The following is a 17553-nucleotide window of genomic DNA, read 5'->3' as shown; positions in this document are numbered from 1 at the left end:
TAAAACCAGGATTCAGTACTAGCTGACAGCCATCAGAAAGGTGCAAGTTCCTGTCATTTCGTTTTAAATTCCCTAAATTGTCATCTTTTGAAGTGAACTTTCCATGTCAATGCCTTTTCAACACGTCACAAAAACCCTTCTTGTACGCTGCGTGGGTTGATCCATTTGGGCACACAGGACAGATGAGGAGGTCAAAGCCCAGGGGCTGTGTGCTCCAGGGCCGTGTGGGTGGTTCTGTCTCCAGCAAGGTGGCTCTGACAGCCAGGGGAGTAGGCTTTATTAGTTTTATTTTTATAGAGAAAGCATAATTGAGAAGTAGCTAAATCCCTCAACAGCACTCATGGCGAGCCATGGTAGCTCCACAGCGCGCCCATCACAAAGCCACTGCCATTTGCCTCGTGGCAGTTTAATGAAATGGCAAACAGCACCCAGGAGGAAATGAACAGTGCCAGCAGTTGGAAACTGAAACCTGCACATCCATGGCAAATGTCACTGCATTTACAGGGAGAGAAAAAAAAAAACCACATGACTCTTCTTTGTATGTTAAAGACGTTTTATTTTCAGGCCCTTTCAGAGAAATCAATTCCTTTAAACCTTTGTAAAATGCCACAGAAGCCAAGGTTAAGCGATGCTCTTAACTTAGGAACTGACCCTCTCCAGGCAGAGTCTCCAAAGTAGATTACCTAGAAATTTCAAAGAGGCAGTTCTACAAGACGAGCCTTTGAAGAAGCCAATCCTGTTTTCCATTGTTTTGCTTTCACACGAGTTGAACTTCAACTCTGACCTTTTTCCATTTATAACAACCAAAATTTACCTTAAGAAATTAAAGGCCAGGTGTGGCCTTTATCCTGTAATCCCATTTTGGGAGGCCGAGGCAGGTGGATCACCTGAGGTCAGGAGTTCGAGACCAGCCTAACATCTTTACTAAAAATACACAAATTAGCTGGGTGAGGTGGTGGGCGCCTGTGATCCCAGCTACTCAGGAGGCTGAGATGGAGGATGCAGTGAGGTGAGATTGCACTACTGCACTCCAGTCTGGGCGACAAAGTGAGACTCTTGTCTCAAAAAATTAAAATGCAGGGAATGGCTTCCGTGTACGTAAATCTTGATTTAGGGTCTCACAACCTCAGACTCCACCGGCTTGGGAGCGATGAACAGGAAAGCCAGACGCTCTCTGGGCTCCATGCCTCTGGCTGCCCAAGCTGCTCTGCAGTTGCCAGGAGGGTGGGAAGTGGAGACAACAAACAGCACGAGCGAAGCTCTTTGTCGTCCCCGCCTTCGTGGTGGACTCCTGCCCGGGGAAGGCTGGGGCCGGCTGCTGCCAGGTTCACACCCCCACAACCGCAATTCCTCCTTCCCCGTCACACTGCTATTTCTAAACGGCGGCACGGCAATCAGAATGATTTCCATGAAAACAAAAGCTCATTTTCCTAACTTGTGCTCCGATGCGAATGTTGTTAAAAGGCCCCAGATCAGTCTGGCGGTTTTCCTCTGTTTCAACCCGACTTTTTGTCCCTAGGGTATATAAATAACCTACGCCTAAGTTTGCTCCTCGAATGACAATCAGTTCTGTTTTATGAGTTACGGCGTCCAAATGAGTTGATTAATTTGCTTTTGTCACCATCTGAGTCAAAACAGGCCACCTGCAGGCCTCATGCAAAATTTAGAAACTGGATAGATAATTTAAGCCTCAAAAACGGAAGAGATTTTTTGGGTGCACGCAGGAGAGGGTGGATCTGGGATGTGGTCAGCAGATGGCCACCCAGAACCCTGAAGGCAGTTTCCAGTCTCTGCAGCTGCGGGATAAGGGTGAAGCCCCCAACAGGGGACAGTTAGGCCTGTTGGCTCTGCTCAGCCTCCCTCTGTTGAGTAGTCAAGAAATCCTGATTCTCCGTGTTCCGCAGGGAGGGTACTGCAGAAAGGCGGGCTGGCGTGGTATTATTTCAGCATCTTCACCATGTACGGGCCTTGTAATCTGTAGCCCATCTTTCTATAATAATTCCTGGTGCCGACCCCTGCAGAAAAATTGAAGTAAAAAAAGGAGTGTTCACTTGAGTAATTCTCAAAATTAGCGTGGGCTTCCCTCCGCCTTACCCTCTCCCGCTCCTCCAGAGACCAAGTTCTTTCTCACATACAATCTCAATTTAGTAAGTTAGGAACATTATTACTACTTTGAATTCAAGCTGCATTAAAATATACGAGCTGCTACGCAGAGACAAGTCAGTCTCTTTCCCTGATTGCTGACTTAAGCTCAAGGTATGTGACACACACAGTCACAGGCAACAGCAAATGTGCACATCCACGCATCGGAGCCTGCGTATTCACCATCCTACTGGCAGCACCCAGCGCTGGCTTAGGTGTACTGGTGAATGAGAAGAGAGGGCTTACGGTCTGAGCTGCCTATGCTCCAGATGAGGCCAGGTGACAAATGGTTTCCCAGAAGTTTTAGAGGGAACAGTAGGGAAAACATGGGCTCTCCACGCAGCCCTAGCAGTGCAGATACACTTGTGACTACTGTCAGAAGCGCTGGGAGTAGACAGGGACTTCAGGAAGAAGCGTTTTCCTCGGTTGGCTGGTGTGAAAGCAGCAGGCATGCTGGAATGGCCCTAGCTCATGGAAGTGTGCTTTGCGGAGGGAATTGCGGCTGTTCCACACCAAGCCACCGTCCAGTTCTGTTGACACCAAGTGTGTGTTCTACAATCTAACTCAATTTGGACTCTACCTACTCTGATGAGCGCAAGGCCCCCCAGTCAGTCCACAGCCTGCCCCCAACTTGAGACACGAATTGCAAGCAGAGGGTCTGCAGGTTGCCTACAACTTCTGTCCAACTTGGCTACAAATGGAGGCATCCTACAAGCCCCGGGTCAGATTTGGTAATTTGTCATAATGGCTCACAGAGCTCAGGGAAACATTTACTTATGCTGACCAGTATATTACAGGACATGATAAAAGGTACAAGTGAACGGCCAGGTGAAGACGCACACGGGGAGGTCTGGGAGGGCCCTGGGCACAGCAGTGTCCATCTCCACTGAGCTGGGCTGCACTACGCTCCTGGCAAGTGGCTGTGTTTGCCAAAATGAAAAGTTCTCTGAGCCCCATCTTGTACAATCTGTATGGAGGTTTCATCACGTAGGCACAATCGATTATTATTATTTTTTTTAGAGACAGGGTCTTGCTATGTTGCCCAGGCTGGAGTGCAGTGGCTATTCACAGGCGCGGTCCCACTACTGATCAGCACGGGAGTTTTGACCTGCTCCGGTTCACCCCTCCTTAGGCAACCTGGTGGTCCCCCACTCCCGGTAGGTCACCATGTTGATGCCGAACTCAGTGTGGACACCCAATCGGCATAGTGCACTACAGCCCAGAACTCCTGGGCTCAAGTGATCCTCCAACCTCAGCCTCCCGAGGAGCTGGGACTACAGATATGTGCCACTGCGCCCAGTGGCACGATCCATTATTAACTCCATTTCCAGCCCCCTTCTCCCCGGAGGATGGAGAGCGGGGCTGAAAGTTCAACCCTCTCATCATGGCTTGATCCTTCCTGTGACAGGTCCCCACCCAGAAGCCCACCAAGAGTTGCCACATTAGAACTAAAGATGCCCCTTGAACCCCTACAGCTCAGGAAATGACAAGGGTTTTAGGAGCTCTAAGTCAGTAACCGGGAACAGAGATCAATTATATTTTTTATGATGTCTCAACATTCAAGGAACGTGAACTAGTTGGAGTCAGTACTAAGGGTCATTACCCCTGCATACTGGAGGCGTCCCTCAAAGAGCCCGGCTGTCTGTATCTGGGAGTGAGATGGCTGAGGCTGGGCAGGGAGAGCTAGCAGTATCACCGGTCGTGGGCACTCCCTTGCTCTCCGCCACATCCATGCGCTGGGCTTCGAAGAAGTGCCTCTCCTGAGTCTCCTCTAGCTTGCTGGCTGCCCTTCCTCAGTGTCCTTTGCTGGTTCCTCCTCATATCCCTAACTGAAATCACCGCAATATGCAGCTCTTCTGTGCATGTGCTTCCTGTGACACTGAGCATAAACCTGCGTATACACAGGTGACCCCTAAATCTGTCTCACTTACAGTTCTCCCTGAGACTCAGATTCATCCACAGCTGCTGCACAACCCACCTGAATGTCAAAATTGACATGGCAGGTGTAGGTCAAAAACCCAACGCCTGGTACCCTGCCACCCAAGCTCCCTCCAGGAAGCTCCCTTTCTGTAAATGGCCACTCCACTGCCAGTTGCTCAGGCCAACTGATTCCTTTCTGTCAATTCCCAAATCAAGAGACTAGAAGAAAATGAAAGAGGAAGGCCTGAGGCTACGTAGGGGGACAGGATTCTAGGGAGCAGGAAAAAGAAATGCGAAAGCCCTGAGATGGGCGTGCGCTCGACTTGCTCAAGGAACAAGGGGGAAGCATTGCGCAGGGCTCGTAGGAATCTGGCTTATATTCTGAGTGAGATGGAAGAATGAGAGGATGCTGGTCAGAGGAGGGACATGATCTGACTTGTCGGAGAACAGAAGGAAGGCTCCAGGAGGGCACGAGTTTTGTTTACTGTAGAGGCTGCCAGGACCCAGAGCAATGACTGGCACATGTGAAGTATGTGGTAAGTATCTGCTCACTGAATGGATATGTGACCAAGGGCAGAAACAAGGAGACCAGGTACGAAGTGATGGCAATAATCTCGGTGGGAGATGGTGGTGGCTTGGTCTGAGTCACAGTGGTGAAAAGTAGCCGGAATCTGGGCGTGTGTGGAAGGCAGAGCCAAAAGAATCTGCCGACGGATGTAGGGTGTTGACAGAAAGAGAGGGGCCAAGCGACTCCACGGTATTTAGCCTGAATAAAGGAAGAGTCTGGAAAAACAGGAGCCACCATGGCTTGGGAGTGAGGAGATTGTGGGAAGAAGCTGCAAGGAGAGTCAGGAGCGGGGCTCTGGTCAGGCTGCACGTGGAATGGCTGCTAGACATCTGTGCCAACATGCTGAGGACTCTTTTTTTTTTTTTTTTTTTTTTTTTGAGACAGAGTTTGTCTCTTGTTGCCCAGGCTGCAGTGCAATGGCTCGATCTCGGCTCACCACAACCTCTGCCTCCTGGGTTCAAGTGATTCTCCTGCCTCAGCTTCCTGAGTAGCTGGGACTACAGGCATGTGCCACTAAGCCCAGCTAATTTTGTATTTTTAGTTGGGGTTTCTCCTTGTTGGTCAGGCTGGTCTCAAAGTCCAGACCTCAGGTGATCGGCCCGCCTCAGCCTCCCTAAGTGCTGGGATTACAGGCATAAGCCACCACGTGCAGCCAGGACTCTGATTTTGAAAGCTTTTCTTGCTCTTAAAGAGACACGTGGAGTGCTATGGGTTATGTATTTGCCCCTCTGAAACTCATGTTGAAACTAGATTACTGAGAGGTGGGCAATGAAAAGGTGAGTACAGTGTGAGGGCTCTGCCCTCTTGAAAGAATGAATCTATTCATGGATTCATGACATAATGAGTTCGGGTGGTTTTACAAGAAGAGGAAGAGGTCCCGAGCTGTCACATGCAGCCCTGCCGCTGCATGACACCCTGTGCCACTGCAAGATTCTACAGAAAGTCCCCACTTGCAAAAAGGCCCTCGCTGGCTCCAGCCCTTGGACTTTTCAGCCTCCAAAACTGTAAGAAATAAATTCCTTTTCAGGTATCCTGTTACAAGCAACAGAAAATGGATTGAGATGGGGAGGGATGGTCTCTTTTCTTGGATGTTGCAGGGTCATTTCGGACTGGGGCAGTCACACTGCAAGGGGCCGAAGTGGCCGTGTGGTCAATGTACAGTGAGAAGGTCAAGCCACCTGGCTGCTTTTTGAAACTGAAGCCCGAATCCAGTCCCACTGCTTCTATGTTATGAAAGATTTTCCATTTTGTTTAAGCCATTTCAGGATATTTTTGATTATATCTATACGGCTCAGTGTCGCTAAACACATGGACACTGTGGTACGATTACCATCATCCATCTCTAGAACTCTTCCATCTTGTAAAGCTGAAACTCTACCCACTAGACACCAACTCTACTTCCCCTCCCCCCAGCCCCTGACAACCCCCATTCTATTTTCTGTCTCCATGAATTTGACTCCTGTAGATACCACATGTAAGTGGAATCATACAGTATTTGTCCTTTTATGACTGGCTTATTTCACCTCACACAGTGTCTTCAAGCTTCATCCATGTTGAGTTTAAGCCATTTGGAGTTGAGTTTTCTATTACTTGTCACTAAAAATATCATAACTGACAAGTAAGCTTGAGGACAGGAAGAGAAAACAAATGAGGTCAAGCCACCATTTAAAATCAGAATCTGGAGTGATTAACCCTGAGCACACTGTTCTCCCGCTTAGAATCACTGATGATGTGTCCCAAGATAAAGTTCACATTCCTTAGCCTGATCCACTAAGTCTTTCCTGGCCAGACTCTTCAACTTTCGTTCCTGCCACACTGACCAGGTCCATGATCAGCAAAGCAGGCCCGGCGTCACCACGCGGGCTTAGCCTGAGAGGGTATTCCCGGTCACCCTCCCATTCATCCTCAAGGTCCTGCCTGGAGACCTTTGCAGATGCTTCCCCGATCTATCTACAAAGCTGCTGGAATTCACAGCGCCCTCTCCCCAGGCTGGCTGTGTACCTTAATTAGAGTTCCATTGTTTTAGTAATCATACTGTGCATGTCTGTCTCCCTCCCTGGGATGTAAGCTCTTTAAAGTCAGTTGGTTCTATCATCAGTGTCTGGCATATAATCAAGATGCAATGAATGTTTACAGAGCTCTCATATGCTATCCAGCTATTCTTATGTTGAACATATACAAAGAAATGTGAAAAAAAAGTTGGCTCTATATTGGGTGTTGGGTCACGGGAATGATTCAATATACAGGAGCTGAGGGGCAGGGCTTCTTAACCTAGGTACAAATTTCCCACCTTGTCAGCTGAGACTTATGCTATTATCTCTAATAAAAACTGTCCCAAATCTTTCAGAAACATTTCTGGCTTTTGATATTTCAATTTTGCTTTTACAAAAGACTGTTTTCCATGGACTTAAAACAGTGTATCCTGCAGAATGTGAAACACACAAAAGTGCAGAGGGCGGGCACTAAGCCTCCGGCACCCGTCCCCCAGCTTCTGCGGGGCAGTTCACCCAAGAGACTTGTAAAGCTTCAAGCTTTCTACTCACGTGAACTCAGAAAACACCTCTACCATTTCCTTTTGGTTCTGCTCAGCTCAGTTCCTGGAGACATGTTTAGTTTGCTCTTTTATATGTCCTCTGTCAAATGAAAATGATGGCCTAATTTTCAGATGGAAGATGTGTAATTGTTGGTCAAAGTGCTTCACTTCCAAAAATATGCATCAGCCTCTATCTGTCCACCATGAATGGCTGCAGAGGTGAGAGAGAAGAGTTCCTTACATCTAACACAGGACCAGACGGGCCTTGGATAACCAGAAAGTTCAACAATCAAGAGTGCCCTCATTTCTTAGGCATGCTGGTTAAAAGAGCTGCTTTACTGAGCACTTCTAAGCATTTCTGATGATTCCCACAGAGCTACAGGCTCCTTGGGCCTTCTACTTTTTCCTTTCTACAGGGGGTGTGCCCTAGAAACCATTACCACCTTGGGCAGGGGCACTCAGGCCTCACGATGGGCCTTTTGTCCTGATTTTCAATAGGACGCGGCAGTGTCCCTGAGGTGGGACACTGTCTCCGGGCCCTCTGAGAAGTGCTGGCATCCAGGGCGGGGGCTTCAACTCTAGCCAGTCTGGGACTCTAACCTCTGCTCACTTAAAAAGCTCCATTTATTTCTGCCTCTTGTTTCTTAAAAGAAAAATTTCCCTCCTGTTTCCACAACCTGCAGAACAGGTTGGGAAAGGCATAACCCCTGCACTTAGCTACCAGGGCTGGGTGAAGGCCTCGCTCTTCTCTGCCCCTCTCCATGCTCAGCAGGGTTCCCAGAAAGTCCTCTGTCACGGTAACTTTCCTTTACTTAGCCAAGAAAAAGCAATCACCCTTCAGAGCTGACGTCAGCCAGCCACCTGGACTGACGTGTGCAGGCTGCCTGGGCCGTCTCTGAGCGCTCAGCCTAACCGCTCTGCCTCCCGTAGGGGAGAGGTGCCCACAGGCTGTACGAGGAGCCAAGCGCTCCCCCCGATGGCCTGCATATGGTTCTGCCAAATCCCTGAGATGGGGAATGAGCAGGAGCTCACTTCAGGGTGCCCCGCTACAGAGCCAGCATTCAGAATGTGGGGAGTAGGGGGAGTCCAAACACTGGCTTTGTTTTGTAGCACTTTGGGCGTCCGAGGCGGGTGGATCACCTGAGCTCAGGAGTTCAAGACCAGTCTGGGCAGCATGGCAAAACCCTGTCTCTACTAAAAATACAAAAAATGAGCTGGGTGTGGTGGTGAGTGCCTGTAATCCCAGCTACTCAGGAGGCTGAGGCAGGAGAATCGCTTGAACCAGGGAGGCGAAGGTTGCAGTGAGCCGAGATTGTGCCACTGCACTCCAGGCTGGGGGACAGTGCAAGACTCTGTCTCAAAAAAAAGTAATAATAAATAAAAAAAAAAAAACAAAAAAACGGCAGGAGTTGGGTGAGTGTAGGCAGGATAAATATTTCCATCTTCCCCACTCCACTAGCAATGATAACGATATGAGTTCGGTGAGAAGAATGCCTTGCAAAGTGCCTACAGTGACCAAGAAGAAAACAAGCCTGTTTATCCGTACATGAACTTTACTGTGTGCCAGTTATTAAAATGACTTCCACTGCACACTTCAGATCAACTACAGACCCATGGAAAGGGGTTACATTAAAGGCAGAGGACCCTGCTTGGTCTGGGCTGGACCGAGAGGAGAGGCATTCAGCACTCAGTGGGAAAGCCCTTTCCCAAGGATGACCTCTGGCTGCTGCTCCAGGGCTGGCTGCCAAGAGCCCTGGCCTCCTTGTGAATCTCCAGCCCGGAGGAGAGCACGGGCAACAGCTTCTCTCTCATCCTTTTCTGAACCAAAAGCCCTCACGTCCCTCATGATGGGAAAGAAATCCTCTGCTTTCTGCTTCCATGTCCCTCTCTGAAAGATACGCACCATTTAGCTTACTCTGCTAACTCGAAGGATTCAGGAAAGGCAGGAAATTCCAGGCAATGCATCTACCAAGGCCTGGGCCCCTGGCTGCGGGAGCACGCTCATCCGGGGTTGCTTAATGCTCTTTAGTAAAAATGGGAAATCAAACCACAAAACCTTAGAAAGACTAACCAAAGACCAAAAAAAAAAAAAAAAACGGAACAAACCCAGATGTTTACTTAAATTCTGCTGTGATTCTATTTTAGAGCGAAATAGCAGGGGAAAGAGTAGGGGACGGAGTAAGCCAGTCTGTGTGGCGCCCGAGTTGGTTGAAAACCAAATCTTTGCTCCTCCAAGTTACAACAGCCTTCTGTTCTAAGGGGATAGATGCAATACCAGAGTAAAGCCTTAGGACACTAAAAATACATGCACCTTTCCTCTAAAAGGGAAAATAAATCTCCAGAGCAGGAAATGAACCTAAGTGCTACCTAGCTTGTGATTCTAACTCCATCTCAAAAAAAAAGAAACTACTTGGTAGCTGAGTGACTATAAAGATAGAGGAAGATTTAAACACCAGCCAGGCATTGCACTGCTAGAGGCTCACACCTGTAATCCCAGCACTTTGGGAGGCACAGGCGGGTAGATCACCTGATATCGGGAGTTCGAGACAAGCCTGATCAGCATGGTGAAACCCCACATGTACTAAAAATACAAAAATTAGCTGGCATGGTGGCACATGCCTGTAATCCCAGTTACTCGGGAGGTGAGGCAGAAGAATCCACTGAATCTGGGAGGCAGAGGTGGTAGTGAGCCGAGATTGTGCCATTGCACTCCAGCCTCGGCAACAAGCGTGAAACTCTGTCTCCAAAAAAAGTAATTGAGAACCCATGCCGAGAGCATTTCTTTTTTTTTTTGAGACGGAGTTTCGCTCTTGTTACCCAGGCTGGAGCGCAATGGCGCGATCTCAGCTCACCGCAACCTCCGCCTCCTGGGTTCAGGCAATTCTCCTGCCTCAGCCTCCTGAGTAGCTGGGATTACAGGCACGCGCCACCATGCCCAGCTAATTTTTTGTAGTTTTTTAGTAGAGACAGGGTTTCACCGTGTTGACCAGGATGGTCTCGATCTCTTGACCTCGTGATCCACCCACCTTGGCCTCCCAAAGTGCTGGGATTACAGGCGTGAGCCACCACGCCCGGCCGGCCGAGAGCATTTCTAATGCGCCTGGCACCTGTGTGATGGGGTGTGCTCACCCGACTCTGGTCTTGGACGTTGAGTCTGCATGGGAAAGCACATCCCTTCTTTTCTGGTACAGAAAGGACTTGACATTTGTCTTGAACACCTCACCTCCTGTATCTGTGTCCAGTTTTTCAATGTCCTTTGATGAAATGGAAACATGGTGGTTATTTCCACTTTAATAATATGGTTTAGTAAGAAACAGAAGAATAAACCACAGCAAAGGGTCTGATACCAGGCAGGTAATAAGAAACTTTGCAAACAGATTCAGCTTACACATATATGTGAGAGCGACTGGGCAAGGGGATAATTTTCAGTAACAACTAAATAAATTGTGGCCACCATTTCTAAAATGACAAGAACAACAATACAGAGTTTGGAGGAAAAGTGTGACAAAGAAGGCTGGATGGTGGAAGCTAGATCCCAGAGGCAGAAGAGTCGGGAATATTTAACCTTAGACAGCAGGTAACTTGAGGCTTGATTATAGCAGACAAAATCATTAATAGCAATACTCCAGCCAAAGACAATGAAAATAAGTGGACAGAATTTAAAATGTTTCTGCTGGAAAAGTATCAGAGACTTAACAGCTATCAGTTGTCAGGCTAAGAATAAGGAGAAAGTGTGAGCTTCCGGAGGGGAGTAGAGGCTTGTGTGTCTTGGGGTGTTTGATCTAGGAAGGGCAGCTGAGATGCCAGGTGTGTCTTGAGGCCGCCAGAAGCAGAGAAGCAGCATCGCTCCCTCAGCGCCCCGCTGTTTACCCTCTAGGAGGTGTGGAAGCAACTGCTTTAAAGGCTCAAGGAGAAGGAATATGGGTCTGAATTCAGAGCCTGGAAGAGACAGGGACCCCAGCACAGCACCCCCTCTTCTGGACTGTATTCTGAAGTGCTCTGAGGAGGGACTGGTGTGGTGGGAAAAGGAATCTTCTAGATAACCACAGCCTTGGCCCTACACAACTGTGACTCTGAGATGCCGGGCTAAAGGAAACAGAGATCTTCCTTGGAGGAAGCTAGCATCACCCAGGTCTTGAAGTATTGCTAAAAACAAATTATCATATACAATGCTCAGCAAATGATAAACAATGATGAGGTACACTGCGAGGCAGGACACGACAAGAAACAGCAGACTGCAGGGACTCCAGATGTGACATTTGACACAGACCACAAAGAGGTGTGCTTACTAGGTTCAGTGTCTGAAAACAACAGGAAACATTAAGACATGACATTATGGAATGGAAAGGTTAAAGTGTGGGACCAATGTATCAATGGATGGGTCTAGCAGATCAGACGCAGCTGAATTAGTAACTTGAAAGACGAAGTCAGAGAAACTATGGACAACTCAGCCTGGAGAAATACGGTTGGTGGGGAAGAGGGTATGAAACATAGTAGATACAATAAATAGGTCTAACATGTTTCCCTGCGGTCCTAGGAAAAGAGATGAGGGAGCATGGGGCAGAGTCAATATACACGTGTTAGAGGCTGCAAATCACACAGAACTGATTTTAAAAACCACTTTACTGATCGAGGAAGCCCAAATGGCAAATCCATACCTAGAAACGTCCTAGTAAAACTAGAGAAAAACCAAGACAGTAAAGACAGTCTGAAAGAACAAAAATGTACTTTTTAAAAAAATCACAGAAATAGCCTGAGGGAATAGTCTCAAAGACAGCTGATTTGTTACCTGCAATGTTAAATGGAAGAAAATAAGGGAAAGACAGATGCAAAAGCACTGAAAGAAAATATCTGCAAACCCAGAATTCTATACGTAGTGAAGACATCCTTTAAGACAAGGGTCCCCAACCCCCAGGACACAAAGCATTTATAGCCACTCTCACATTATTGCTCACATTACTGCCCGAGGAGGTAACTACTTCCTGTGGGATCAGCAGTGGAATTAGATTGTCATAGGAGCACAAATCCTATTGCGACCCGCACAGCAAGGGACCGAGGTTGCACCGCGCTCTTCTTAAGAATCTAATACCTGATGATCTGCCACTGCCTCCCATCGTCCCCAGATGGGACTGTTTAGTTGCAGGAAATAAGCTCAGGGCTCCCACTGATTCTACATTATAATGAGTTGTAGAATTACTTCATTATATATTACAATGTAATAGAAATAAAGTGCACAATAAATGTAATGCACTTGAATCATCATGAAGCCATCCCCCCAAGACCCTCACCATCTGCAGAAAAATTGTCTTCCACAAAACCAGTCCCTGGTGCCAAAAAGGCTGGGGCCCACTGCTTTAAGAATAATGCAAAATAAAGGCATTTATCTACAATCATAACTGGAACAACTTGCTACCAACAGAAAATAAATTCGTAATAAAGAACGGTATAAAGAAAACAATGTGTGCAAACTACCCAAATATCTATCCACAGTACAACAGATAAACTGCAGTACATCATGATGGAGTCCTACATGTCAGTAAAAATGAAGAAAATACTTTAAAGATATAGCAAACATAGAAGAACAAAGAAAGTGGTAAATACACAGTTGTCCTTGGCATGTGCGGGGGCTGGTTCCAGAACCACCCTTATATACCCAAATCTGCACATACTCAAGTCTTGCAGTTGGCCACAGAGAACCTGCATATATGAAAAGTCAGCCTCCTGTATATGCAGGTTTCACAGCCCACAAATAATGTTTTCAAACTGTGTTTGGTTGAAAGAAATGAGTGTAAGTGGACCTGCATTTAAGGGTCAATTGTATCCATAAATCTAAATGAATACTAACTGTATAATCTAAATGAATACTAACTATATAATAACGATATCTTGGCCAGGCGCAGCGGCTCACGCCTGTAAGCCCAGCACTCTGGGAGGTCAAGGTGGGCGGCTCATGAGGTCAAGAGATTCACACCATCCTGGCCAACATGGTAAAACCCTATCTCTACAAAAAAATCCAAAAATTAGCTGGGTGTGGTGGCGCGTGCCTGTAGTCCCAGCTATTTGGGAAACTGAGGTTGCAGGGAGCTGAGATGGTGCCATTGCACTCCAGCCTGGCGACAGAGTGAGATTCTGTGTCAAAAAAAATCTTGGCCAGGCACGGTGGCTCACGCCTGTAATCCCAGCACTTTGGAGGGCTGAGGCGGGTGGATCACCTGATGTTGGGAGTTCGAGACCAGCCTGACCAACATGGAGAAACCCCATCTCTACTAAAAATACAAAATTAGCCAGGCGTGGTGGCACATGCCTGTAATTCCTTCCAGCTACTCAGGAGGCTGAGGCAGGAGAATTGCTTGAACCCAGGAGGCGGAGGTTGCGGTGAGCCGACATCACGCCATTGCACTCCAGCCTGGGTAACAAGAGCGAAACTCTGTCTCAAAAAGAAAAAAAAATACAAAATTACCCAGGCGTTGTGGCGCATGCCTGTAATCCCAGCTACTCAGGAGGCTGAGGCAGGAGAATTGCTTGGACCTAGGAGGCGGAGGTTGCAGTGAGCCAGTATCACACCATTGCACTCCAGCCTGGGCAACATGAGCAAAACTCTGTCTCAAAAAAAAAAAAAATTGTGGATTTTAGGAAAACTTGTACACATACACACACACAGCAACTTCAGGAAGAGGATCACCAAATGGCCAATAAACACATAAAAAGGTAGTCAACATCATCAGTTATCAGGGAATGCAAACTAAAACCACAAAGAAGTTGCCACTCATACTCATCAGAACGGAACAATTGAAACTCATACATTTCCTGTAATAGTGAGAAATGTTGTAGAAGCATTTTAGAAAGCCACTTGGCAAAATCCTCAGCTAAATCTACATACTCTCTACAACCCAGCAATTCCACTCTTAGGTATGCATTCTACAGAAATATGTTTTGATGTGTCCCAAAATACATACACAATATTCACAAGCCTAATCTGGAAACTACCCAGATACCCAGCAAGAGTTAAAACAGATAAACGGTTAACTATCTGCATAATGGAAGCCCATGTATCAATGAAAAGAAATGAACTACAGCTACTACAACATCACAGCAATGTTGAGCTAAAGTAGCCAGAACAAAAATATGCAACAAAAAAAACTAGATTATGTCGTTAAGGGTTACATACTTAGGTAGAAAAACAAGAAAGAAAATACCAAAAAAGTCAGGATGCTGGGAAGAAAGAGGAAAGGGATTACAGCTAGGAAGGACCAAGAGGCACTTCTTGAATGCTGGTTATTGACCTGAGTGGGGATTACAGAGTGTGATGGTTGGAATGTGTGTCCCCCGCAAAATTTGTTTGTTGAAACTGAATCCCCAATGCAACAGTATTAAGAGGTGAGGTCTTTGGGTGACAAGTAGGTCATGAGGCCTCTAGAACCATGAGAAATTTCTCATTTATAAATTACCCAGTCTAAGTTATTTGTTATAGCAGCCCAAGTGAACTAAGACACAGCGTTGATTAAACAATTCATTCTTTAACATTTCATAAACTTTCCTATTTCTTACAGCTTACAGTAAACTTTTAAAATGAAAAAAGGCAAGATTAAATAATCTCAACTCTGTGACTGCTTAAATGGCGAATGAAATCAGTTCTTCATGTCTATGGAATATCAAGTGAACCACGGTTGTGATTCCAACTGGACAAAGACCATGGAATTATTAATGTGATTTAATAGAGGAAGAAATAATGAAGTAAGTTTAATTGATCAAGTATTTGCTCAGTATGTACTAGAATCCTGGAAATTGAAGAGTTTTATTTCTTGGAATTCTTCAAGAAAAACCTTGGCTTAATAATTTAAATGTTTTCATATCGGAAGCAGGAAAAGGAATTAGCTATGTTAACAGGTGCATTCTTGTTCTTTGATGCTTACTTGTTAGGATATAGGCTACCCTTCATTGCTAGTAATGTGTTATTAGACTGAATTAAAATTGGGGCCACATCACATTCTCACAGCCAAACTTGTGAATCTATCCTTTAAAGCTTAAATTTCTGATTTTTTGATTAGATGCAAAACACTGAGATAATTTATAATTGTTTAAAAGAAATCAGTAAAATAAAAACAAATTAAAGAAACTTTTAATTGCTTTTGGGTTGAATTAATCAACTATTGACTACTTGATATATGTCTACCAACATTAACACAAGGAAATATATTCATTAGTTTCATTCGTTTGCTACTGAAATGAGACTTTATTATTTCTTATTGATCTCGTGATAGGATAGCAATATTTTACTCTTCAACAATGCACACTGATATAAAAGTTGGGAAAAAGTTTTTATCCTGAATGTTTGAAAATGAATTTATTAACTATTTAACCCTAAATCTTTAAGAATTTTTCCCATTCTATTAAAAAAAAAGAATCACACAAAGCTAAAAAAGATTAGCCATGTATAATCTTAGTTTTTCAAGTTAGTTGGTTATTACAACTAACATTACAGTACACATTATTCCCCAACACTGTGGAAACAGAGTATCTCAGGAGAGTCTCCTACTGAGCAGCCTAAACATTGGTTCTATATATTCTGAAAAGTCTACCAAGATAAGAAAAAAAAATAAAAATAGGTAATTTACAAAGCAGGTATACACAATCTAAATAGACACTACCATGGTAATTTGATGTTGGTGGGTTATCTTACAGCTCTTAGAAAGTTTTTTTCTTAACAGGGAGTCTGGCCCATGATGTGACATAAGATGGCCCACAATCATCTGATTCAAAAATATAGTGTAACAGTGCAGGATGTCTGCTGTGTAACACATCATTCTCACTTCTTTAGTAATGTCAAAAATCATCAGTGTGTCTCTGCAGAAGTTAGACTGTGCCATCTTAGAACCCAGTAGGAAGACAGGCCCCTTCTATTTACAGTCTCTTTAAATACAGACTTCAAGAGGGAAAATGGCAAGGTGGGACTTTTTAGAGATTCATTCTTCTAAAACGACGATTAAGCTGGAAAAAAATAATTAGAACCAACTGTTTTGGAAAGCTGGCACTTAATAAGATACTTATAGCGACTAGGGGAGTGTTTGATGAGTAAGAGGCTGTCAGACTTTACCCAGGGAACAGCATGCTCAAGCCACCAACCATCCCTCATTCCTTAGCTCCACTGTAGCCACAGGGACAGTGACCTGTTTTTCTGGAGCAGCTGGCTGGAACTGGAGTGAGCAGTAAGGACCCAGGCCTCCAAATATTGGGGGCTGTGCATTATTTTCACTTTGGAGGTTCCTGGAAGGACCAGTGCAGACACCTGTCTTTGTTTTGACCCTGTCTCGCTACCCTGGTGGAGTGTATCAAGATTTGAAGAGATACATGTCCTTTCTTTTTTTGAACCAGACATTTAAGAAAATTCCTCTCAAGTCACAGGCTGATCACAGAAATAATAACAAAAATTTCAGTGACTACACACACGGTGAAGAACACAGACTTTGCAAAAATAGTTTGAAAAAGTCACTAGACAGGGTCAGGCACAGTGGCTCAGGCCTGTAATCCTAGCACTTTGGGAGGCCGAGGTGGGTGGATCACTTGAGGTCAGGAGTTCAAGACTAGTCTGGCCAACATGGCAAAATACCTGTCTCTACTAAAAATTCAAAAAAATTAGCCAGGCATGGTGGCACATGCCTTTAATCCCAGCTACTAGGGAGGCTGAGGTGGGAAAATTGTTTGAGCCCAGGAGGTAGAGGTTGTAGTGAGACGAGATTGTGCCACTGCACTCCAGCCTGGGTGAGAGAGCAAGACAGACCCCAACTCAAAAAAAAAAATAAAATAAAATAAAAAGCAGAAAAGTCACTGGACAAATGCATGATTACAGACTTCAAAAGCAATCCATTAGAAGAAGAAGAATATGATTTCCAGAGTTACCACATTATACTAATTGTGTAGCTCTCACTAGTTCTTAATATAATTATAAAGTATACAAAGAACAGGGAATAATGGCTCATTCACAGGAAAAAAATTTGACAGAAATTATTCCTGAGGAAATCCAGACACTGGAATTACTACTCAAAGACACTAAATCAACTGCATTAAATATGCCTAAGGAGTTATAAGAAACCATACACAAAGAAAGAATATCATGGGAATACTATTAAAAAGAAGAAGTATCAATAGAAATAAAAAAAAAAATAGAAATCTGGCACAGAGATGTGTAAAAGTTAAAAAATTCACTAGAGGTGTTCAATGGCAGTTATCAAGAGGCAGTAGACAGAATGAGTGAACTTTAAGAAAATGCAATTGAATTTATCTAGTCTGAGGAGCAGAAAGAAAAAATAATGTAGAAAAATAAAAGACCTGTGGGATACCATCAAGCATACCAATATATGCATTGCTGGGGTCTCAGAGGGAGAGGAGAGAC

At 45.3% G+C, this 17553-nt stretch overlaps 1 protein-coding gene and 1 long non-coding RNA gene across 4 annotated transcripts in view; one reads left to right on the top strand and one right to left on the bottom strand.

The window, feature by feature from the left end:
* Positions 1-17553, top strand: part of LOC116541299 — a 95311-nt gene that overhangs the window by 60607 nt on the left and 17151 nt on the right. The window lies entirely within an intron of this gene.
* ELP3 (elongator acetyltransferase complex subunit 3) overlaps positions 536-17553 on the bottom strand; it is a 98436-nt gene continuing 81418 nt past the window's right edge. The window contains exon 15 of one of the 3 annotated variants that reach the window (XM_032265367.1): positions 536-2015. In XM_032265367.1, the coding sequence (XP_032121258.1) occupies positions 1939-2015 (77 nt within the window). In that variant the 3' untranslated portion in view covers positions 536-1938. Of the gene's footprint in view, positions 2016-6953; positions 7375-17553 lie in introns of those variants that run through there. The other 2 variants (XM_032265369.1, XM_032265368.1) reach the window with 2 other exon arrangements.

Source organism: Sapajus apella, unplaced genomic scaffold (assembly GCF_009761245.1).
Source record: "Sapajus apella isolate SASKATOON/1434 unplaced genomic scaffold, GSC_monkey_1.0 scaffold150, whole genome shotgun sequence".
Lineage (NCBI taxonomy): Eukaryota > Metazoa > Chordata > Mammalia > Primates > Cebidae > Sapajus > Sapajus apella.
Note: the sequence above shows the minus strand (reverse complement) of the source record. Positions and strands in the feature narration are given on the sequence as shown.